Source organism: Vombatus ursinus, unplaced genomic scaffold (genome assembly GCF_900497805.2).
Source record: "Vombatus ursinus unplaced genomic scaffold, bare-nosed wombat genome assembly UNPS02014798.1, whole genome shotgun sequence".
Taxonomy (NCBI): Eukaryota; Metazoa; Chordata; class Mammalia; order Diprotodontia; family Vombatidae; genus Vombatus; species Vombatus ursinus.
Window position 1 is genome coordinate 52862330 of NW_020954576.1, and position 24203 is coordinate 52886532.

Here is a 24203-nt window from a genome sequence, read left to right on the forward strand (position 1 = left end):
CCCCTTTCCAGTGCTCTTCTGTGCCAAGGTCTCCCACTTTCATGGAGAAGCTCCTTCCACTGTCTAGACATCATCCTTGGCTGCAGTGTGGGACCTGATCATTTTCTTTTCCCTTCTGGGAGGTTATGCCCAAGACAACTCTCCCCTGACCCCACCCCCAATTCCCATCCAAGCCTCAGATGCCAGTGGTCCTCTTCACTCACTTCCCCAAGCCCAGCCTCTTCAGCTATGCCCACATGCCAGGGGAGGGGGCATTGGGGAGGAAGCAGGGTGGGACTTGGGGTAGGGGTGGGAGGAGGAAGCACGAAGTCATCTCTCAGGTCTTCAGTATCTGTGTGCCTGCACTTTCTCTTTCTGTCTCCACCTGTGTTTTCCAGCTCTGTCTGTTTGTCCCTGTCGGTCTTTTTTTCCATTCGGGTGTCTCTGTCCATGTCATTCTGTCTCCATCTTTCTGCTCTTATATCTGTTGCCCTCTCTAACTCTCTGTATGTCATTCTTTCTGGACCTCTAAACCTGTCTGTCCTCTGCATCAAGATCTCCCTCTTTGTCTCAGTGTTTCTCTCTCTTTTTGCATCTCTGTCATTTTAGGTTGTCTGTCTCTCTCACTGTATCTACAGTTCTCCATCACTGAGTGAAATTCAGGTTCTCTGCTCTCCTGCACCATACTTTCTTCGATTCTCTCCCCAGTCCTCTAGGTGTTTTGAGACCTTGAAAGATGTAGCCTCAATGGGACAGGCCACACCTAACAGGAGACTCTTTTGTATGCATCTAAACTTGGGGGTCCCAGGAGACAAGCTCAGGAGAGTACCCCCTCCTCCCCTTCACCTTCTGTATCAATCAGCCCCAGGCTGTGGGTCAGGCCTCCATTAGCTCTAACTAGACTGGACAAGAGGCAGATGCCACCATCCTGGCCAGGCCTGGGGGGGGCTGATAAGGCAGCAGATCTAATAAAGGCTGGGTGGGAGTGGCCTCCCAGGGACTGTCTGACATTTCCTCCTGATAAGCCCTAGAGGGATAAGGGGCTGTAGGTTCTGGCAGGATGAAGGTTGGCCATTAGAAGAAATGAGGCTTCCAGACAAGAGGTCTTGCCTCTGCCTCCAGTCTTTCTCCCCTTGCCATTTGCCTCCCCAAAGAGATCTCAAAGCAATTGTCGGCAAGTCTATCTCTCCCTCAGGCCAAAGGCAGGAAGAGGAGATTGAGTCCTTACCGAAGCTTAGCCTGTCCGGTCCTTTAACTCCAGCTAATTTACCCTTCCCCAGAACGGCAACACCAAGATTTAAGTGTTCTGTGCCCCTCATCCCATTACGGCTAATCCCTTCTCTCCATAACATATTCCCAATTTCCAGGAACTTTCCCATTCATGACCTTGGGTAACGTCTATGGATCTAACTTCCGTTCCCCAGTGTCTCTCCTATCCCATCCCACCCCCCACCTAGGGTTAGCTCTTCTTGAAGTTAAAAGCAAATCTTAAGGAGATCAGAGTCTCAGGGAAACTTTAACCCTGTGCCTCTCTCCAGTAGAGATGTAAGCCCTCCTCAGCCTCCTCTTTTCCATTTAAGCTTGGGTTATTAGAGAAGAAAGGAACCCTAGATATCAGAAATACAACCCCTGCCCAAACCCTAATGTGGTTTCTTCAAAAGCAGGAGGGGAGACATGGGATTTGATTCAGGTGGGAACAGACAAGGTGAAGAAGGAGGATAAGTTGACACTAGGAGCCAGGGAAGGCTGTCCCCCCCCCCATAGGAAGGAGGTTCTGTGCCAGGAACACAGGCATCCCCACCCCATCTCTTCTTCTGCCCTCCCTGCCCCCAAAGCAAGATAGAAAGAGACAGTTGAAGGGACAATAAATATATTGAGTGACTGTGCCGTTTGAGTAGCATACAAATCCTTCCCCCCCACCTTGTCCCACCCCCCTCCCCAACTCCTCATGGGCTCCTGGGCTAAGGATGAGTTAAAGATGCTTTGAGATCACCCATGGGTGGTAATAATAGGGGTGGTGGCGGTGGTGAGAATGAGCAAGGTTGGGAGCCCCAGAGACTTTTGAGGCCCTGATCCTCAGGGCCTGTCCAACTTCTGGCTAGCCCAGGATGTCCAGGTAGACAGGAGGTGCCTTGATGAGGGCCTGGAGCCGGGCGTGGATGTCCTTGATGCTGTGGCGTTGCTGGGGCTCCCGCTGCCAGCAGCCACGCATGATGGCATACACCTCCGGGGGACAAGCCCGAGGCCTTTCCAGTTCCCTGCCTTGAGTGATGCACTCGATTGCCTAGAGGAAGAAGTAAGGTGTAAGAAGAGGCCTGACCCAGAGAAGTAGGAGGCCCAGGTTGGGTTCCCATGATTTCGGGCAAATCCTTCTCTGGGCCTCAGCTTCCACCCATGTCCATGGGGCTGTACCAGATAATCTCTAAGGTCCTTTCCAGGTCTGAAATTCTATGAAACAGAGTGAGGCTGCAAGAGGGAGTGAAGATACACTGAGATGTGCCACCAGGGTATGAGGGGAGGCACATGTAGGGGCAGGAAGGGGCAGGCCCACTTGTTAGATTTTTAGTGGCTAGATTAGGGGAAGCTACAGAGAGAGGTAGCAACGAACTAATGAGAGGTGACACTCATGGATGGACTTTCCATGTGGGCAGGAGAGGAGGAAGCTTATCAGTCTTAGCAGCTCGGTGGGGTAAGTAGGGATTCCCAATGGCCTCTCCACCCTACCCCCTAGAAGAAACAAAAAGGAGGGCAGTTAGACTATGCAAAGAAGGCAGGAGATATTGGAATGAGAGAGACAGTGGAGAGAGAGGGAAATGTACCCCTTTCCTATATCCTTTGTTCACCCTTCTGTAGGGAATTTGCCTTCCCTAAAATACAAAGAAAATGGGTTGGAATTGCAGCAGGCAGGATGGAAGGAAGACTGTAGGATGGACTAGTGGGGAGATTAGGGCAGGAGAGTATATGAACAAGGAGAGAAAAGAATGGAGAAGGGGGAGGAAGGAAGGAGGAGGGATCAAGAAGGGGGCAGGAGCCTGCTTGGGTTACAGCCCAAGAGAGAATGGGGGTGTGGAGACGGGGCAGGGGGGGGGGAAGAGACACAGCGAAACCGAGACTAATTCCATTCCATCTCTCTGTGCTTGAGAAAATTAAAATCTATAACCCCCTCCCACCGCCTTTCCAGCCCCCAGGGAGCCAACTGCATTAGGAGAAGAAATGGGAACTGACAGCTGTGAGCCAGGAGGTGGGGGAGGGCAGGAAGCTGAGCTGGGAGGCTGGACACCTGGGTCCTTATCACTCTGCTTAGCTGGCAGGCTAGGGCTGGCCACAGGGGACGTTGGACAGGACTGTCCTTCTGATGGTCTGACCTCAGTTCCTCTTGTCTCGATAAATAGGAAGGAGAACTAAAGCTGGGGTCTATAAAATGCTTGGAGGGTTGTTAAGAGAAGCCTATGACCTGGATTTAGGGGCCATAGAGACTGGGAGAAGAAAGAGGGTGGGAGTGGGGCAGAAGGGGAGGAAGTAATGGGAAGGCGATGTCAGACAGGACTATTCTGATGGTCTAACCCTCAGTCCCTCTTGTCTCAATAAATAGGAAGGAGAACTGAAGCTGGAGTCTACAGAAAGCTTGGAGGGTCATTAAGAGGACCCTATGAAATGGATCAGGGGTGGGGAACCTGCAGGCTGGAGGCCACATGTGGCCTACTCCAAACTTCACAGAACAAATCCTTTCGATTCAGTCAAAGAGCTGCACTTGAGGACCTAGAGGGCCACTTGTGGCCTCGAGGCTGCAGGTTCCCCTCCCTTGACTTGCATTTAGAGTCCATAGATATTCAGACTGGGAGAAAAAAGGGGGTGGAAGTGGTCCAGAACTCACGGGGGAAGGTAACGTGAGGCAGGACTGTCCTTCTGATGGTCTAACCCCAGTCCCTACCACTGCCCCCTTGTCTCTATAAACAGGAAGGAGAACTAAAGCTAGGGTCTATAAAATGCTTGGAGAGTCATTAAGAGAGGCCCGTGATCTGGACTTCGGGGCCACAGAGACTCAGACTGAGAGAAGAAAAGGAGTGGGGGTGGGGAAGAGAGGGAGGGACTAATGGGAAGGAGAGAAAGGAGGAGAGAGATAAGGAAAATGGACCAGAGAAGGACGAGGGTATAAGGGGACCCTTTAGGACATCCCCTCTGCCCACCTCCCTGGGGAAAGGAAGGAAATGAAGCATGCTTGATAACAAGAAGCACAGCGGTTAAACTACAGAAAAGACTGCCCAAGAGGGTGAATTGGAATAGCAGAGAGCCCTGAGCTCTGAACAGCAGACTGGCAGAAAGGAGGAGGGCATTGAGCTGACTCCATGAGCTCCCAGACGGCGGGGGGAGGAGCTGATGCCAGGGCTAAGGACTTAGGGAACTGGAAGGAGCAGCTGGCTAGATCTCCATGCCCCGGGGTGTGAAGAGAAAGTCAGCTGAGGGGTCCTGGGATTGCCTTTGATTGATGTGGCCTGTACAGCTCCAACACCCTCTTTTTCCTGAATCCTGAAATTTTTTTCCTGAAATTCCTGAAACAAGACTGCTCACCACAATTGCTAGTGTTGTCTCTCCCAAACTACTTTGTATTTGACAACTATGTATACGATATATATTTATAGATACTTTGTATTTAGGCTGCATATATTAATATGCCATATCCATATGCATAACATGCACATATTAATATGAATGCCCTCCTCCATTCCCCAGAATCTGCTCTTCAGAGCCCAGGACACTGTGCTATTCCAATTTAGACGGTCTTTTCTGTAGTTTAACCACAGTCCATCCTGTTATCAGTCAACCCATCATCTCCCCCATTCAAATAGAAGTTTCTTCCATGTAGAGATTGCTTAATTCTTTGTGCTTTTATGCCCAGTGCCTGGTACATAATAGGTAATTAATAAATATTTGTTGGTTGATTGATTGTAGGGGCAAAGTCAATATCAGCTGGTGAGAGATGGGACCAGGATGGAGGTGGTAAAGATGCGGGGTGAGGGGGAGGTTGGAATTGACCCACATTCAACAGGAGAGGGAGTTAGGGTGAGGAGTGGAAGGTAGATGGGGGAGGCTGAGCTAAGGACCCAGGGAGTGTAATGAAGATGGGACCCCAGCTACCTCAGGGTTGGAGAGCTGGTACCAGGGCTGCTTGCCATAGGTGAAGATCTCCCAGAGTAGGACGCCAAAGCTCCAGACATCACTTTCCGTGGTGAACTTCCTATAGAGAATGCTCTCTGGTGGCATCCATCGGATAGGTAGCATCGTGCGGCCCCCCACCTATGGGTAAAACACCGGTCACTTGGGTCTTCTCCCTCCAGAGCACTTGGCCTGAAAACAAGCCCCATTTCCTGCTGAAATACTCTGGGGCAGGAGGGAGGAACCCCACTCATGAAACCTAGGGCCTGAGAGAGGCCAGGCTTAGAACAATGAGAGGGATTCAGCAGATGTGGTGGAAATCACTTGGAGCCAAGGTTCAAATCCCAGCTTTGCCACTTCCTGGCTTGGGAAAGTTATTCTACCTTTCTGAAACTCAGTTTCCTCATCTACTAAATGGGGATAGTATTGGCACTAGCTACCTCACAGGCTTATGAGGATAGCTCTTAATAAACTTTAAAGCACCCAGAAGTGAGTTACTATGCTCACCCCAGCACCAGAGAGGGTCTGTCCATGTCTGAGTATGTAGGCGAGGAGGGGCATGGAAAGTCTGGGGGACGCCAAGTACTAAGTGATTCCCCTGCCCCAAAGATCCCCCACCCACCCCCAATCATTAAATATAGATGCTGGTCCCTAGGCCAGAGCTAAAAGGGAAAAAGTGATGAAGCTTTCATCTGGATGGAGAGAAGGGACACAAAAGGTTCTTCCCTACATTGTCTTGCCCCAGCTGCTCTGCTCCTTCACTGGGTCCAAGAGAGCAGTCTTGTCTCCCCCACCACACACACCAGTCACAGTCCTTCCTCCTTCAACCCTCCCCCTCCACTCACAGTCTTTCATTTGACCCAGAAACCCATATTAACCTGCTGAAGAACCCTGGAGTTCTAGTTCAGAGCCCTGCTTCTGAGGTCTTGCTATTCTGGGGAGGGGCAAAGCAGAGTTTTCTCACTAGGTGGCCCCAAGCAAATTTCATGTAAACAATATTTGAAATGAGTATGGCCCTCCTCTATGGCCTCTTGGAAAGACTCTGGGGTCATGGAATCCAGCTTGTCTAAACTGGAAGTGACCTTAGAAATCCTTGAATCTGCTTGCACAGATTGGAAACTGGGGCCCAGAGAGGGTAAATTATTTGAGCCAGGTCATATAGCCAGCTGCATGCTTTGGGGGTTTAGCATAGCCAAAACTGAGTGGGGGGAAGGAGGTTGGAATCTGAGTCTGTGGACCTGGCTGAGCTGATGGGGTATGTGGAGAACAGGTCTCCAGAGGTGGGCTTGGGACCCTTACCCGGTAGTAGTCAGTGCTGTAGATGTCTCGGCTCATGCCAAAGTCTCCAATCTTGACCACAAGCCCCTGGCCCACCAGGCAGTTTCGGGTGGCCAGATCTCGGTGCACAAAGTGCAGGCTAGCCAGGTAGACCATCCCAGCTGCCACCTGGCCTGCTACAGCCAGCAACTGCCCCAGGCCTAGGGGCCCAGGAGCCGTGCCCACACCGCTGGCCAGTATCTTGGCATCTGGTCCATGAGACCTGGGTGGGAGAGGAAGATGAGTGAGTTCAGGGAGAGAGGCGGAGACACATGTGAGCTGGCAGAGGAGACCTAGGGCTGATAAGGGAGATAGAATGGAGGGTTCCCATCTAGGAGAAAAAAGGGAGATACAGAGATACAGACGCCTAGACTTTAGAGCAACAGGAGGGAAGGATCAGGGACAGATGAGGGGAAAACAGAAATCCCAGCCATAGGGAAAGGGCAAAAGTGATCCAGGTATTCTTAGACTGAGAACACTCCTTGGTCTGGCTCCTGAGGGAGGGGCAGGCACCCTGGTTGTGGACGGGTCTGGCCTAAGAGGGACCCAGCTTTTCTCCAGCCCCCACCCTCCAACTGAATTTGGGGTTTGATAAAGACTGAGTGGAAGGAAAAGTGATTGTTCTTAGAAGAAAGATGAGGGGATACTAACAGAAACAGAGTCCTAGACGAGGGGAGGGGAAGGGAAAGGTTTATTGGAGGTGAATGACTAGGTACAGGGGTGGGGAACCTGTGGCCTTGAGACCACATGTGGCCTTCTAGATCCTTGGGTGCAGAGTTTTGACTGAGTCTAAGTTTTATAGAACAAATCCTTTTATTAAGAAGATTTGTTCTGTGAAGTTTAGATTCAGACAAAGGGCCGCACTTGAAGACCTAGAGGACCACATGTGGCCTGGACACTGCAAGTTCCCCACCCCTGGAGGAGAAGAATAGAGATGAATCTGAGCTGATTAAAAAGACTGACATTTCTGAGATGGGAATGATATAAAAGAGCCAAATGGAACAGAAGTTAAGAACAGAGATGGTCTGAATGGAGGGCCTGGTACCAAGGATGTGGCATATGAATTGTGAGGGATGGAGAGATAGAGTTCATTTTTCAATGAGGAAAAAATGTTTCAAGAGTGGGAGCCTAGAGGAGTATGTAAGGGTTGGGGGAAGATGTCCCCTTCAAACTCAACATCTCAGAATCCACCTTCATCATCTCCACCCCTACCCTCAAACCTGTTCTCCTCCTCACTTCCTTATTTCTCCTTATTTTTCCATCTTTCTCCACCTGGTTATTCAAACTCAGCACATCCAAAATCAGGCCTATGATCTTTCCCCCTAAACCTGCTTCTCCTTCCTCCTTCACAGTTTCTGGCTATGGAAGTGCTACCAGGTAAGGGTCCCAAGCCCATCTCTGGAGACCTGCTCTTGTCTCCTGTCTTGAGAATTTTACAATGATCTTTGATTTTTTTTTCTTTTTTGCCTGCTTTTCTTGTCCCCTAACTTCTCAGAATCAATCAGTTACCAGGTCCAGTCACCTCTGCCAAATGTCACATCCATCCATCCTATCTATTCGCATCACCACTGGCCTAATCTAGGCTATGAAAATAGCCTCTTAAAAAAACTTTTCATTGATGACTTTTGTTTGTGCATTACCTTCATTTCCAAATAATCCCTCTTCCCTCATTTACCCATGGAACCACCCTATCTGACAAAGATTTAAAAATAAAGAGGGAAAAAAACAAGTTCAGAAAAATTAAGTAATTGATGTGTCTAGCAGTGTATGCACAATTCCATGCCCATAGTTCCCCACCTCTGCAATGGATGAAAACATCTTTTCTCTATTCTCTAGGTCATTATAATTATAAATGATTGAGCTTGGTCATTATAATTACATAACATTCAGTTTCGTTTTTTTTGTTGTTGTTGTTTTTTCCATTTACCTGGTTGTAGTCCTTCTGGGCAAACCTCCCTAAGAAGTCTTCCCTCTTTTACTCTCTCTTCTACTACATTTATAGTTTACACTGCTATCCGACTAATTTTTCTTATGCCAAATGTAGTCATGTCACTACTCTGCTCAAAAGTCATCTAGGGCTCCCTATGGCCTTCTGAGTAATGTGCAGATTCCTTCACATCCAAGACTTTCTGCAAAATGACACCACCATAGTTTTCTAGCCCATCTCATATTACCCCCTTCTACAAACTCTGTGCTTCAGCCAAATTAGACCATTTTCCATTCCCCAAACACACATTTGATTCTTGACATTTTTCTATGCCTTTGCTCATGCTGTGCTCTGTGCCTAGAATGTCCTCCCTCTCCCTCTTTTCCTCCTGAATTCCTTCCCATCCTTTAAAACCCAATTCAAATACCACCTTCTCCACCTTCTCTTACTCAATCATCCTACCCCCTTTAATTTTGTTTTATACTTTGCCTAGGTATTCTTTTGCATTATACTTTTCTGTGCATGCATCACATGAGATAACATATGTAAAACCCTTTGCAAACCTTAAATCACTATATAGATGCTAGTTATTATCATTGTCATCATTCTGTTCTCCTATTAGGCTATACGTTCCACCACAGCAGGGACCATGGCTTATTCAAGCTTTGTATCTCCCTCCCTGGCCTCCATCTAGCATAGTGCCCTGTATACCTGGTCTCAGTGAATTCTTAATAAATACTTGCTGAATTGAATTAAATAGAATTCTCCTCATTGCCCAGGCTTAACACCTTTGTAGAGGTTCCCAAAGTGGGTGATACCACCCCCAGGGAGGTGTTGGAATGATCCAGGGGAGTGGTAGTAGCCATGGGTGCAATTGGGGAGCAATGAATAAAATAAGAGGGCGGTGGAAATAAGAAAAGAAGAGAAAATTTTGAAAAACTGTTCATTCATGTTTCATCTGTTATGTAACAGAGTTAAAGTTGTAGCGATTACATTATTTTCTGAATAAACACACAAAATGCAAGTTATAACCAATCAGTGGTCAAGTCCACCAACAGGTCTTAACAAGCAGGTATTGGCAGGCAAGCATGTTGAGCATTGTTGGGAAGTCCAGCATGCATCAACAGGAATATATGAGTATAATGACTTGTTTACAATACAATACAATACAATACAATACTATACAATACTATAATGACTTGTTTACAATAGTTACATGATGCAATATTGTGTCATCAAAATTTCAATGCAGGAAAAAAACCCACAAATTTACAATAAATTATTAAATTTAAGATGCATCATGTTAAAGAAAAAAATTTTATATTTTTTTGAAATGACACAAATTGCAACCAAAAAAAAACCGTTAAAGGGCTAAAGAAAGTAGATTTCCAGTAGAGTGCTGAGTAATATTGTTTTGAAAAGGGGGTGGTAGGCCAAATAAGTTTGGGAACCTCTGCATTAGAGTTATCTTTGACTCATCTCTCACTTCCCATAATGAATCAGTCACCAACTCCTACTGAGTCCTCTTTCAGAATGCCTCTCCCTGGGGGCAGCTAAGTGGCACAGTGAATAGAGCACTGGCCCTGGAGTCAGGAGGACCTGAGTTCAAATCCAGCCTCAGACACATCACACTCATTAGCTGTGTGTGACTCAGGGCAAGTCACTTAATCCCAATTGCCTCACCAAAAAAACAAACTAACAAACAAACAAAAAAAAAACCGGAATGCCTCTCCCATCAGTCCCTTCTTCACCACAGTTATGGCCACTACTCTAGGACCTCATCACTCATATCCTAGACTATCTAACAGCCTCCTAACTGGAATCTCTACCTCCAACTTCTAATCTCTTTAATCCAACAAAATTTATACAGTGCTTACTATATTCAAAGCACTTCACAGAGCTGCCAGGATAATCCTTCTAAAGAACCCTTTGGATCGGGTTACTCCTCTGCTCAGAAACCTTTTGTGACTCTCCATTACCTACCATAACATACGCTGAACTAATCTGGCCTTTGAATACTTCGAGCATGAAATATATCAGTGGAACTCAGAAATGTTAGCAGAAGTGGATATGGAAATACCTCTAGGATAAAGGTACAGTGAAGTTGAGAAAAAATAATTAAGGCTATTCTCACACACCCCCAAACTACTGCACATGCTTAGCATTTTTGATGCATTCATCATTTTATAATAAGCATAATTTAAAGGAAATGTATCATAAGCATCAAAATTTTCTCAAGGAGCCCCTACCCATATCAACTAGATCACTAGCATTTCTCTAAAGATGGTCTGGGAAAGGCCAACCAGGAAGAGTCCAAACTGCTTAGCTTGGTCCTCTAGGTCAGTCACACTCTGACCCCAAACTACTTCTCTGACCTGCTCTCCTTCACATGTCCCATGCTTCCACCAAACTGCCAACCCTCCCCCGAACTCTTCCCTGCCTTCTAAAATGCCTTGTCTCTCCTCCTCTATTTGCAAACGCTCTCTCCCCCATCACTGCAGATCCCTTCTCACCACTTAGCACAAACCATACTTCTCTGTGTGCAAGGCACCTCCCTGACCAGGCTGCATATTCCTGAAGGAAAGTCTGCATCTTATATTTCTTTGCACTCTCATCCGGCATCTATCACAGCACTCAGCAGAGTGGACTCAGTACTAATTTACTATATGAATGAATGAGCAAATCTTAGGGTAGGTGGAGGAGAAGATGGGGAAGGATCCTGAGGGCGAAGTTATGCAGTGATCAGGAAAGGTCAGGGCTGGGGGCTGTAGAGCCAGGCCCCTAGAGGGCTACACACCTGAGAAAGCGGTTCAAGTCTCCATGCTTCATATACTCAAAGACCATGAGCAGTGGGCGGCCCTCTGTGCAAACCCCAAAAAAGCGGACGATATGCTGGTGCTGTAGGACGGTCAGCAGCTCCGCCTCTCTCTGGAAATCCTGACGGGCACTCTCGGACACCTCCTTCAGGGCCTGGTGTGGGTGGCATAGGGTGGGTGGACATAAAGGCCCACGCTGGCAAGGATGAGCCCACCCTCAGACCCCATGTCTAGGTCTGCCCACAAAGGCAGCCTCCATCTCATCCCTACCAGTCAGCCTAATGTAATTAGGTCCCCAACCCCCACTGGTTGAAAGGGAGATCAGTCCCATTGAACCAGGCTGTCTGGGGCATCAGCAGAAGGTCTCTGAGCTCACCTTGACAGCCACAAGCATCTTGTCCTGCTCTGGAAGCAGGTTGTGGCATTCAGCCAGGAAGACCTTTCCAAAGGCACCTTCTCCCAGCTCCCATTTGAGCACGATGTCTCTGCGTTTAATGTGATGGACACCTAGGGGAGGGGGCAGGGTGGACAGTGACACAATGCAACACAGCAGTTACTGAGTGCTTACTGTGTGCAGAAGACAGTGCTAAGGGGGTGGGAAAGGACACAAAATTTAGAGATGACAAAATCTCTGCTTTCAAAGGGCTTACAATCTAGCTGGGGAATAAGACATCAACACAGACACCATGTAATAGCTCATATTACAAAGAAGTGTCAGGAGGTGGGATATGTCATTCTACCAGGGAAGAATATTAGCATGCAGCCTTCCTTCTGCTGCTTAGAGACCAGCCTGGGCATGCCAGTTGTGAGAGAGAGGACAAATAACTACTCTTTGGGATGGGGGGGTACTCTGTTTGTAGGTGTCAGTGAGTTTGTAGGTTAAAGCCTATCAGGAGTATGGCTGGGGAGAGAGCTCAGCCTGAGGGTGATTTCAGTGAGTTTAAACTGGAGAGGAGTAGAAGGAAGGAAGCTGAGTCTTGGTAGTTCCGGCCTACAATCCCAGTTTCTAGTGACTGAGGGTGGTGGATCTCTGGAGTTTGGGAGTTGTGATCTGCCATGGGCCAATCGGACCAAGCATCCACACAAGGGTGAAGCCTAAGGAGCAGTGGGCCAGCCCAAGTTGTGAACAGAACAGGTCAAAGTTCCCACGCCAATCAGAGGGGCTGATGAGTAACCCCCGCACTTCCAGCCGGGGCGAGATAGGGAGACCCAGTCATTACACACACACACACACACACACACACACACACACACACACACACATGATGGAAGTGGTTAGTGCCAGGGAAGTGGCTTACTAGGAACCCAGACCGGTTGTTCTCAGAGACCTATGTGAAAGACACTAATCACACAGAGTGCTGGGCTGGTCCTTGTCACCCTCACTCCCCTAAAGCAATCTACCAAAAGGAGAGTAAATGATGACAAGATGATAAGATGGGTCTCCTACAGCACATATGAATCCTGGGTTTTCTGAGTTCCTAGTTCTGTTTTGGGAAGAGATTGGCAGCTAGGCGGTACAGTGGATAGAGTATTTAACCTCCACCTCAGTTTCCTCATCTGTAAAATGGGAATAATAATAATAGCACCTACCTCCCAGGGTTGTTGTGAGGACCAAATGAGATAGTAATTGTAAAGCATTTAGCACAGTGCCTGGCATATAGCACTATGTAAATGTTAGCTGTTATGATTATGATTATGATTACGATTATTATCACTAGGGGGACAAGGTGACCGAGAACATGGCAGTTTTACAACAAAGGAGAGTATTTGAGAGGTGTTTGACAAATGCTGTATAAAGCCTGAGAGCAGAAGGTTGTGGCTAGCAGGCGCATCAGAGGAGGCTTTCTGGAGGAGGGAGCATGTGAGTTGGATTCCACAGATTATGAAGATAGAGATACAGGGGTAGAAAGGGAGGAGAGACATTCTAGATAAAGAGGAAACGTATGAATGCAAAAGTACGAATGTCAGAGTTACCAGGATATACGTAAAAAGCAAAGAACTTTGGCGAGAGGATACATGTGTGGAGTGGAGGGCGGTGTTGGCTTATGAAAGGCCTTGAACAGTGGGATCAGGAGTTTAAACTACTGGATGGGCAATAGGGAGTCATTTAAGGTCTTTGAGCATAGGTGTGACAAACATAAAGATGACTCTGGCAGTCCCATGGAGGATGGACAAAAGGAGGCTAGAGTGGAAGTAAAAAAATCTGTTAGGAGACTCTTAAAGTAGCTCAGTCAGGCAGAAATAAGGGCCTGTACTAGGGTAGCTAGATGACACAATGGATAGAGCACTGGGCCTAGAGTTAGGAAGATCTAAGTTCAAATCCAGCCTCAGACACTTATTAGCTGTGTGAACCTGGGCAAGTCACTTAACCCTGTTGGCCTCAGTTTCCTCATCTGTAAAATGAGCTGGAAAAGGAAATGCCAAACCACTCCAGTATCTTTGCCAAGAAAACCCCACAAGTGGTCACAGAGAGTCAGACATGACTAAAAACAGAAAGTACATAAAATATTCACTTCCTATCTAGCAACTCATGATGTTAGGATAGGGGGCACGATTTCATATTTTTTGCTAAATTACTGACTGGCAGACTCTCGGAGGCAGAATTTCTCTAGCCTGGGGTTAACTACAGTGGAAGGGCAGAGAAGCAGGAGCTGGGTTGAGAAGGGCTCTGTGGCTGCCAGACTGAGGGCCACCATCTCAGCAGTGTGAAGGCTCACTTTCCCCATCCCCCTTACAGGCATCACTGAAGTATTGTGGATTCTCAATGATGTGTCCCTGTAGGCCAGATCCCTTTCCCTCAGGAGATAGAGAGCTGCTTCCCAGAGTCATGAAATGTAGGGACATGGCCAGACCTTCCTCAGGGGCCAGCACCGCAGGACCTAGGGATGGGGAATAGGCAAGTCAAAAGAAAACTGATAATCACCGTGCCCCAATCTCCTATCTCCCCATTCGGGTCCCCAGTATCCAGACCCCCTCCAAAAGCATGGTTATATTAAGAGAACAATCAAGATCCAACAGCTTTGTCCCCCTAAACATAACACCTGATCATCTCAAAGTATGTAGTATTGGCACTGAGACTCCAGGGCTTGAGGGCACTCTAGAGGAAGAAAGGAGACCAGGAGGGTGGGGCACTGGTGGTTGCTCTTGGCTGAGCTTCTGATTAGGCTCAGGTCCCCACGGGTACTGCAGACACCCCTCCCTCCCTCAGGACCCCAGGTCTCCCAGAATCACTTAGTGTTTGACTCTGATCCAGCCACAAATTAGTGGCTGCTATTGCTGCTAATACTACCCCCCAGATAGACGCACACACACCACCTCCCAGCCCCCAGAACACACACAAACAGGGCAGAGTCAGTGTATCAAGAGAGACAGGAACACGGAGGTGAAGAGAGAAATGCTGTGAGGGAGAGAAACAGAGAGATGGAGATACAGACACATCAGGAAGCTGAGGCACAGAGGGGTACCAAGACAGTGAGTGACACTTGATAGAAATGAAAAGATGCTGAATGAAGGATCGAAATTAACTAAATGGCCCAGAGGGGGTTTGAAAACAAAGAGATGCTGAGAAAGAGGGACATACAGAAGGGCAAGGGCTACTCAGAGAGATTGTGGAGAAACACCGAGACAGTGAAACACACAGAGAAAGAGACATGGGGACACACTGAAAGACAGAGAGTGACAGAGGGATAGAGACATCATCTGGCCTAGGGCCATCCTCTAGCTCACGGTTGATTCCGAACTTGCTTCTCCGGCCACATTTGTTGAGAAGAAGGAGTAGAACAGAGAGAAAGAGGCAGGCAAAAACAGCTAGGCCCACTGCCACTGAGACCTGGGAGAGGACAGGGTTGGATACAAGTGGGTCAAAGGTTACCCTCATGACCTCTAATTTCTCCAGATTCTCCCCACCTTAGGATACTATCTCCCCTCCCAATGAGACCCCATGGCTGGATTCCCCCAAGCCCTCCAGTCCCTTCTCCTCTATTTTATAGGGGACCCAGGTATCCTATTATCTTTTCTCTCCCAAGAGCTCCAACTATACAGCTTTGAACCAGGTGGGTATAGTCAGGTATTCCTCTCCATGAAGCCAGTCTATTGACACAGGGGGAACTGTCAGTAGAATGGGAGAAGGGCAGAGACTTGGGGGACACTGAGATCATGCAAATGTGTCTGTTATTCTGAGTCAATTGACTTTGACCCCAACCACACCCACCCAGCAGTCCTCCATGTCGTAGCCAGTTCCCCTAACTCTAATCAACTCATCTCCATTCTCACCCCAAAAGATGCATCTTCTTTCTTCTCCACAGGGTCCCCAGAAGTGCTGTTGGATGCTGTGTAAAGATGGAGAAGAGTAGACAGTGATGAGCCCTGAACCTCCCCCTCAACCCCGCTCCCATTCCTAGGTGAAGCTTCCCATTTCTCTAATATTCCCTATAACCAATGCACTCATTACCCCTCCACCCTTTCCCAGCCAAAGACCAGGATCAAATGCGTTCTCCTGACTCAGGGGGATTAGGGATGTGATACTTACCTCCTGGAGAATAAGAAACTGCAGAGGAGAAAAGAAGAAAAAGGCGGAAGGAGGAGTCAGCGGGTTGGGGAACATTAGTGAATCTCAGCCGTTTCATCCCCTAGCTACATGCCCTCACCCAACAGGGAAGAGAAGGATGAGGAATGATACCAATCTCAAGGATGAATGTAGGGACAATGAGAAGGGAGGTCATTTCCCAGCTGGGTCACAGTGGTAGCAGAAGTAGGGGGTGGGGTGGAGAATGGAGACATTACAAAACCGGGGATGGAATAGTTATCTCTATCCCTTCTCTGCTGGGCTATTGTGGGAGAAGGAGAAAGAGAACCCAATGATACAGAGGCTTGGGTCGCATCCTAGCCAGGCTGCAGTGATGATGAAGGTGGTGAATATGGTGGAATGGGGATTAGGAGCCCAGACACTGAAGAAAGAGTGAGGGGAGAGGCAGGAGCCCTGAGTAAGGAAGAAGGAAGAGACCATGGATCATGGGAAATAGAGCTCTAAGGGATTTTAGAGGTCATCTAGTCCAATCCCTTCATTGGGTAGGTGAGGAAACTGATGCCTGCAAGATTCAGGGGAGTGACTTGACCACAAATAACTTGGAGTAGGAGAACTGGGATTTGAACCTAGAACCTCTGACTCCCAATCCAATGTTCTTTCCATTACATCATGTTGGGGTGCCAGAACCTCTAGGTATCTTTCCCTGGACAAGCCAAACAGTAGAGTGGCTGGCCAGGGTCTTTCCTGTTCCAAACTTTGAGGAAGGGGTCAGTCCCTGAGGGAAGAGTGGGGGGTCATGGTGGGGTTACTCCACTGGGCAAGCCGTGCCAGCCCACACAGAGGACTCCTTTCCCTGGTCAGACTCCAGATCTCTGTGTATGTCAGAAGGGATGGTGGGTTCTGGGAGGGCCGCCTACCAGGGATGGGATCCTCAGGGTTGAACTGGAAAGGATTGTCCATGAAAGAGGCTATCACAGAAGCAGTAGCCCGTCCCCTAGGGTTGGAGGCCTCCAGGGTATAATTGCCATTGTTGACATGTGTGGGCTGGTTAAGTCGTAGGCATCCATGCCTCATGGTCTCATTTGCCGCCTGTTCCAGGAATTCCGTGAAGATGAAGGTGGTTTCATTGAGCAGGTGGCCATTGAAGCGCCACGTGAGAGTGGGGGGTGGCTGCCCATCCACAGAGAAAGGGATGCACCAGGGGTGCTGGGAGACTGCTTCTTGGAGATGCACTCTGGATGGAACTGTGGCCCAGGAGGGAAGGGGGAGAGAGAAAGAGAGCCATGGAATCAGAGAATTCACAGCTAGAAGAGCCCTTAGAGATCATGCAATACAATCCCCTCATCTAACAGATGAAAAATGGGAAGCCCTAGGAAATTCAGTGACTTGCCTGAGGTAACAGCTATTAAATAGTACAACTGGGGTTTAAACCTAGGTTCTCTGCCTCCAAATCCAGGGCTCTTACCATTACCCCATGCACGGTTGGCCTTAGAGAAACTATACAGTAGACTAAGGAAGTTAGGCTTTGGCCTAAGACATCAGATACTGGGCTTTAAAAAGAAGTTAGATAGTAGGATTATTTTGTAAGAAAGACCAAAAGAGCACTGGGTTTCAAGTCCAGAAAAATTGGGCAGTTGACCGAAAGAAAACTTAAGCAACAAGCCATCTGGGAAAATTAAATTTGGAAAAATAAAAAATAAATAAAAATTTTAAAAATAAAATAAAACAAAATGTGGAGGGAAAAATGAAAGTGGGAGGCAAGCCTAGGAAAATTGGGCACTGGGCCTGGAAAAACTCAAATGGGAAGGGGACTTTTCAAAAAAGGGATGTGAGGCCAAGGGCCTAAAAACAATTGGATAGTAGACATAAAGGAACCAAGTATCAAGGAGAAAAGAAACCAGGCTGTGGGACTAATGAAAATCTAATTATCTCAATCATTCAAATCTTTGCCCTGGAAAAATCCCATCCCCAGCCCCCTAAATGTTGTTCTCTGTATCAAGTTCTCCCGGGACTTTGAAGGAACAGCTGTGGGGCAGCTGTGGACACTCCAGCCCACCCCCCATGTCTCCCATTCCCCAAACCACATCCCCTCGGAGCTCAGGCCTAGAGAAGACAGAGGGATCCTGCTCCCAAGGGACCATGGAACCCAAGGACTCACAGGTGACGTTGACCTGGACAGAGACCTCAGCCTGGCCCACATCATTCTCAGCCCAGCATGTCACATTCTTCCTGTTGAGGTCGCTGGAGACATTGACCAGGATCAACCATAAGGAAGACAGATTCCCAGATTCCAGGGGCTAAGAGAGAGGGGGATCAGATCAGGGAGGGCCTTCTGCAAGAGGCCAAGATGTATAAACTCTAGAGCTAGAACAGGACTTGGAAAGCTTCTTGTTGAACCCCTTTATTTTACAGGTGAGGAAACAGAGGCACAAAGAGATAAAGGGATTTGCCCCAAGCCACAAAGCAAAGCTAGGATTCAAACCTAGGTCTTCTGACTCCAAACACTGGTGGTTGCTCCAACTTTGGGGATCCAGGTGAGGGTAAGGTACATTGCAGCCGTGAGGGGGTGAGGGACAGACTAAATATTCTCCAGAACTGGGAACTCTTGTGATCTCTTCTGACTTTGGATGTACAGGAAGAGGGATTTCATAACCCAGAGGAGAGAGAACTGATGAGGAAGAGGAAATAGTCTATGGAAAGTGATGGAATCAGTGAAATGCTTCTTCCTTCTCTTTTTGCATTTATGCCTCTCTGAAAACTAGAACTCCGTCAGGGAAAAAAGTGTATAATACATGCCTAACAAATGCTTGTTGAATTAATTCAATGAATACATGAATGAAAAAGTCTGAGAACCTAAAAGGAAGAAGAAAAAAAAGAGTGATGTAACCCAGAGACACACAAATCTGCACTAAAGCTGAGGCCTTCATATCCTTGTTCCAAACCTATTTACTCTTGCTTCGCAAGAATTCTAACAAACTTACCAATGTGTCTTCTCAGCCTACAACACACTAAAATCCAAACACACAACGTACTAAAATCCTAAAATGGTCAAGGGAAGGGGTCTATGTCAGAGGCAGACATACTGATAGCTTTTAGAAGGGGCAGCTGATGGTGAGAGAGGAGAGAACAAAACTATACAAAGAAAAAAACTGGAAAAGTGGAAGGGGTAAATGGCACCCCCTCAACTTGCCTTGATTTCTCAATACTATATCTATATTCAAGATCCTAAGTCAACAATGACTCACCATTTCTATGTAACTTTAAGGTAGGAATATGCTGGTAAGTGTTTAATAACTACCTCTCCCTCCCTACTTCACTCCCCCCCCAAAGTATCCAGGAAACACACCTGTAAGTTTAATTTTTATTATTAACATTTTCTCAAATATAGACAATCAACAAAACAATAAATCAAGCCTTGATTGGTAGATTTGCTTATGATACAAATGCTCACACAGAAAATTTCACAATAGGTTCTGGGATCCTGTTTGAGCTGGCTCCAGCACATCCCTGTCTTAAGGTTTACAAAGCATTTTTCTTAGAACAACTCTATGAGGTAGTTATTGTATGTTTTAGTTCTCTATGTCAGTGTCTTGGTCCCCTACTAGACTGTAAACTCCATGAGGGCAAGAATTAAGTCTCATCCAAGCTTTTTATCTTCTCCAGCACTAAGCACCAATGCTTTGCATATAGGAGGTATTTCATAATGGTTTTTTTTTTTTTGCCATCACATTGCAAGCATTCTTATCCCCATTTTACAGATGAGGAAACTGAGGCCCAAGTAAGTCAAGCAATTTGTTCTGACTGGCAAAGCCAGAACTCAAACCTAGATTTTTTAACTTGAAAGTTAAGTGCTCTTTCCACAACACCCCAAGAACAGCTACATTCAAGGACTAAAAGGTAGTCATGAGGAAGATGGATTAGACTTTTTCTACTTGGTCTTAGAGGGCAAAACTAAAAACAGTGGGTAAAAATGGCAAAGGAGAGGATTTAGGTTTGACTTAAGTGTAATGTGGACTAAAAATTAGCACTATCCAAGAGTGAAGTGGGCTCTCTAGGGAGTTGTGGGCTCCCCTTCTCTGGAAGTCTTCAAACAAAGGCTGGATGACCATCTAATCTGTTAGATATGTCACCAAGGAAAAACTTCTTCAAGTGTGGGTTGAACCAGGTGTCCTCCTAACTCCCAAATTCTATGATTCCATGATCTTCTCGGAATCACAGGACAACAGAGCAAGGAGGGACCTTGGACCATATGATAGTGTAACATAAAGAGTAAAATATTAGAACTTGAAGGGACATCAGGGCATACACTGTTTGAGCTGGGAGAGACTCTAAGAGAAAGTCAGAACACAGAATGTTAGAACTGGAAAAGACCATACAGCATGGAATACTAGAGCTAGACCATACCTTAGGACACAATGTCAGAACCTTAGAGAACACTGAATCCAAACCTTTCATTTTCCTAGCAGAGGAAATTGAAGCCAAGACAAGGAAATGACTTGCCCAAGATCACACACTGAATTAATGGCCAGGACAACGAGTCAGAAATTCCCTCCCCCTCAGACAGCCTAGAGTTCACTTTATAAATACAGCAATAGTTGGGTCAGTGTTTTCCAGGGGAATTATCACCAAGAATAAGAAAGAACTGGGGATCTAGCTAACAACAAGGATGGGTAGCAGGGAAATTCTGCAGCAGCCTTGGTCAGGTCTATGTTCAACGTGGCTTTTGACATAGCCAAAAGGCTATTATCTAGACTTAAAGTTCAGGTTTGTCTCCATATTGGAAGAGAAGGTAAAGGAGTAAATAGCTTTCCAATTTCCAGGTTATAAGAGAGAATGAAATGTTCCTTAACAAATAGAAGAAGGACTTTAATAAGAAAACAAAAAAGGAAAAGGATCTGTAGAAGTAGAGGGAAATTTTGATCCGTGTTAGGAAGTTGAATGTTGTAGAATGAGACCTGGAGAAAAGGAAGGCAGCCCCACTGAACATTTTAAGCTAAAGAACAGATGAGGCTCTTCCCAAAGAAGAAGAGGGATGAATCTCCTGAAGAAGAGGTCATGCTTTTCCTTAAAAGAAATAATAGTCTGGACCATCAAGTAAGTAATAGGGTAATAGTAAATAATAGAGTAACAGTGCGGTGCCATCGAGTAAGAGATAAGAGATCTTCCCAGGGATGTATCCAAGACATGATGGAAGACCTTCCAAGAACTGTTAATCCACTTCTGATGATTCACATGGGCCCAAATGATAATGATAAGGAATCTAGAAAGTATTGTTAAAGATCACTAAGTCTTGGGCAAGAAACTAAACCATGAAATGATGTTACGAAACTAAGGCATGAAATGATACTTGTCCTTTAAAGCTAAAAGGTTTAGAAAGTGAAAGGCAGATTTGGGAAATAAATAGTTAAGAAGGTGTTATCTGAGAATGAGACTTGAATTTCTGCACCATGATATAAAACACAGGAATGACAGGCTCCTGGCCAAGGATGAAGTATACCTGACAAGTACTAATGTAAGAATGAATTTGCCTGGAGTCTTGCAAATCTAATAAAGAGTGATCCAAATTTAAAAAGAAGTCAAAGGGAGGACATTGCCAACATATATCCAGCAAGTCAGATGCCATAGATAACAGCCTCAGTGTAGGAAGAAGGATAGCACTAGAGGCACCCAAATTTTCATAAGATACAAAATCCCAGAAACAAGATGGTAATAAAACCCACAGTCTCAGATGTCTACACAGAAATGTACAAAGTATGGTTAAAATGCAAGATAAATTAGAGATACTAATATTTGAGGAGTCAAAATAACCTTTTAAGCCTCAGTGAGACTTGGTAGGACAAAACCTATGACTAGAATATAGTTCCTTCTTCTAAATGAATAGAATGGGTAAAAAAGTCAGTGGAGTAACATTGTATACTAAGGCAATATAGTCACGTAAGGAAAACCAGAGGGAGAAAGAATAGCAGAGTACCCTTGGGTGAAGATCAGCAGAAGCAAGAACAGAAGTGATATGGTTATTGGAATATATTATAGACCAGATGATCAGGAAGATGAAGTTGATAAGAAATTTGGGAAGTAGATCACAAGTCTGGCATGAAGGCATGATTATTATAACAATAGGTGACTTCAGTTATCTGGACAAGGGCTGGGTCTATCTCTATGTCCCAAGAAGGATAGGGATAGAGACTAGATTTGGAATTTCGCTGGAATAATTAATTCTCTGGTAAAGAAACTCCTTCTACCATGAGTGAATGAAGATCAACACCTTTTTGGGGGGAAATCCATGGTCTTAGAGAGTTGTCTAGCACACTAAGAGGTTAAGCGATTTGCTCAGGGTCACACAGCCAACATGTGTCAGATTGGAACGAAGGTTTATCATGGCTCTGAGGTCAGCTTTCTGTCCACTACACCTTACTGCCTCCAAATAGAGCCACTAATAATTTCTTGATTTGCTCTGATGATAATTTCATCTTCAAATGGTAAAGGAAATATTGAGAGGTGGCTAGATGGCACAAAGACTAGAGCATAGGACCTGAATTCAGGAAGATATGAGTTCAAATGTAGCTTCAGACACTCACCAGTCATGGTTAAGAGTCTAAAGCACCTGGGCAAATCATTTCACCTCTCTCTGCCTCAGTTTCCTCATCTGTAAAATGGGGATAATAATAGCACTTTCTCCCAAGGCTGCTGTGAGGATCAAACGAGATAGTATTTATAAAGTATTTTGCAAACCTTAAAGTGCTATATAAATGCTAGCTATTTATCATAACTTCTATCTTGGACCTGATTCTCAATAAGGAAAAACTGGTTTCTGATGCAGAAAGTATGAGAATATTTGGGGGAATTCTGTCTTAGAATTCATGATAGAGAAGAAGAAAGTTAGGCAGTCTGACAAGCACCTTAGATATCAGGAAAGTAGATCTCAAAACATTCAGAAAGAGAACATGTGGGATCTCATGGCCTCAAATTTTACAAGTGACATCAGCAGAGGAAGGATGGTGAGCCTTCAAGAAAGAAATTTTGAAGACACAGTCCTAATGAGGAAAAAAAGGGAGAGATGTCTGAAGAACCAATGTGCATGAACAGAGATCTTATCAAAAAGTTTAGATTTCAAAAACCACATAGCAGATAGAAGCAAGGGCAGGTAATAGAGGAGGATGGGACTTATTTTTAAAACACAATTGGAGTTAATTGACTTGCCCAGGGTCACACAGCTAGTAAGTGTCCCAGGCTGGATTTGAACTAAGGTCCTCCTGACTTCAGGGCAGGTACTCCATCCACTGTGCCACCTTGATGCCCTGATGAGGATTTTCTTGATCCTTCCCCCCCTCCTCCACTAGCTTCTACTTTCTTCCTCCATAATTATTTTGTATAGACTCATTCATGTACATATTATCTTTCCTAATAGCATATAAGCTCCTTAAGGGAAAAGAGTTTCTTTTTCTTTTTATCCCCTGTGCTTAGCACCATGTCTGGCACATAGTAGAGGCCTAGTAAGTACTTGCTAATTGATGAATATATGGTCCACCAGGAACAGTGCCAGAAGTGCTAAAGATTAGAATTTGTTGAGGATGATGAGGAAGGCCAAAGACAATATAAGGGCTTGATTTTTTTTTTTTTGGCAATTGGGGTTAAGTGACTTGCCCAGGATCACACAGCTAGTAAGTGACAAGTATTTGGTCTGAAGCTGGATTTGAACTCAGGTCCTCCTGACTTCAGGGCCGGTGCTCTATCTACTGCACCACCTAGCTACCCCAGGGTTTGATTTTTTTTAGTGATATTGGGGGAAAAAATAGAATGTAAGAAAGACTAGGACTATTGCTCAAGGTGGCTGTATTGACACACTAATGGATGTTGGAGAGAAGGCAAGACCACTCAGTTCTTGTTTTGCTGCTATTTTTTTCTGCCAAAGAGAATGAATTTTGAATGGGAAAAGGCAGAATAAAAATGACTAACAGGTGAACTGGATTAGAAGGTTTCTAAGGCCCTTTCCAACTCTAAAGCTATGATCCTATAACCCAACTATCTTTGATGAGTTCAAATCACCAAGCTCAAATGAAATGCATTCTACTATGCCGAAATAACTGCTAGATGTGATTGCGGATTAATTTTGCAGTATCATGGATAACAGAAGAGATAATGCAGGATTGGTGATGGGCAAGTATTATCCTGATTTTTTAAAAAACTAAAAGAGTCAACTTCAAATTATAGGGTGGTGAGCTTGACTTTGGTTTCTGGCAAAATTCTGGAGCATATGAATTAAGGAATGGTTAGTGAACATGTAGGAGTGGTTATCACAAAGAACCATCCTGGCTTAATCAAGAATGGGTCAGGCCAGACTAACCTCATTTCCTTTTTTTAGTAGAATTGCTAGGCAAGTTCCTAGACAAGGAGAATGGTTCAGGCATAATTTGCCTAGATTTTAGCAAAACATTTGATAAAGTCCCTCAAGCATTTCTTGTGAAAGAGATAAGTAAGTGTGGGT

General features: G+C 45.8%; 1 protein-coding gene across 1 annotated transcript in view; it reads right to left on the bottom strand.

The window, feature by feature from the left end:
* Positions 1-1923: 1923 nt before the first annotated feature.
* NTRK1 (neurotrophic receptor tyrosine kinase 1) overlaps positions 1924-24203 on the bottom strand; it is a 40501-nt gene continuing 18221 nt past the window's right edge. Inside the window, exons 7-17 of the mRNA XM_027871293.1 lie at positions 17877-18015; positions 16636-16962; positions 15722-15739; positions 15466-15521; positions 14920-15022; positions 13929-14072; positions 11570-11700; positions 11175-11347; positions 6433-6673; positions 5116-5274; positions 1924-2263 (exon numbers count right to left, since the gene is read on the bottom strand). Coding sequence (XP_027727094.1) covers positions 2078-2263; positions 5116-5274; positions 6433-6673; positions 11175-11347; positions 11570-11700; positions 13929-14072; positions 14920-15022; positions 15466-15521; positions 15722-15739; positions 16636-16962; positions 17877-18015 — 1677 coding nt within the window. The 3' untranslated portion in view covers positions 1924-2077. The remainder of the gene's footprint in view (positions 2264-5115; positions 5275-6432; positions 6674-11174; positions 11348-11569; positions 11701-13928; positions 14073-14919; positions 15023-15465; positions 15522-15721; positions 15740-16635; positions 16963-17876; positions 18016-24203) is intronic.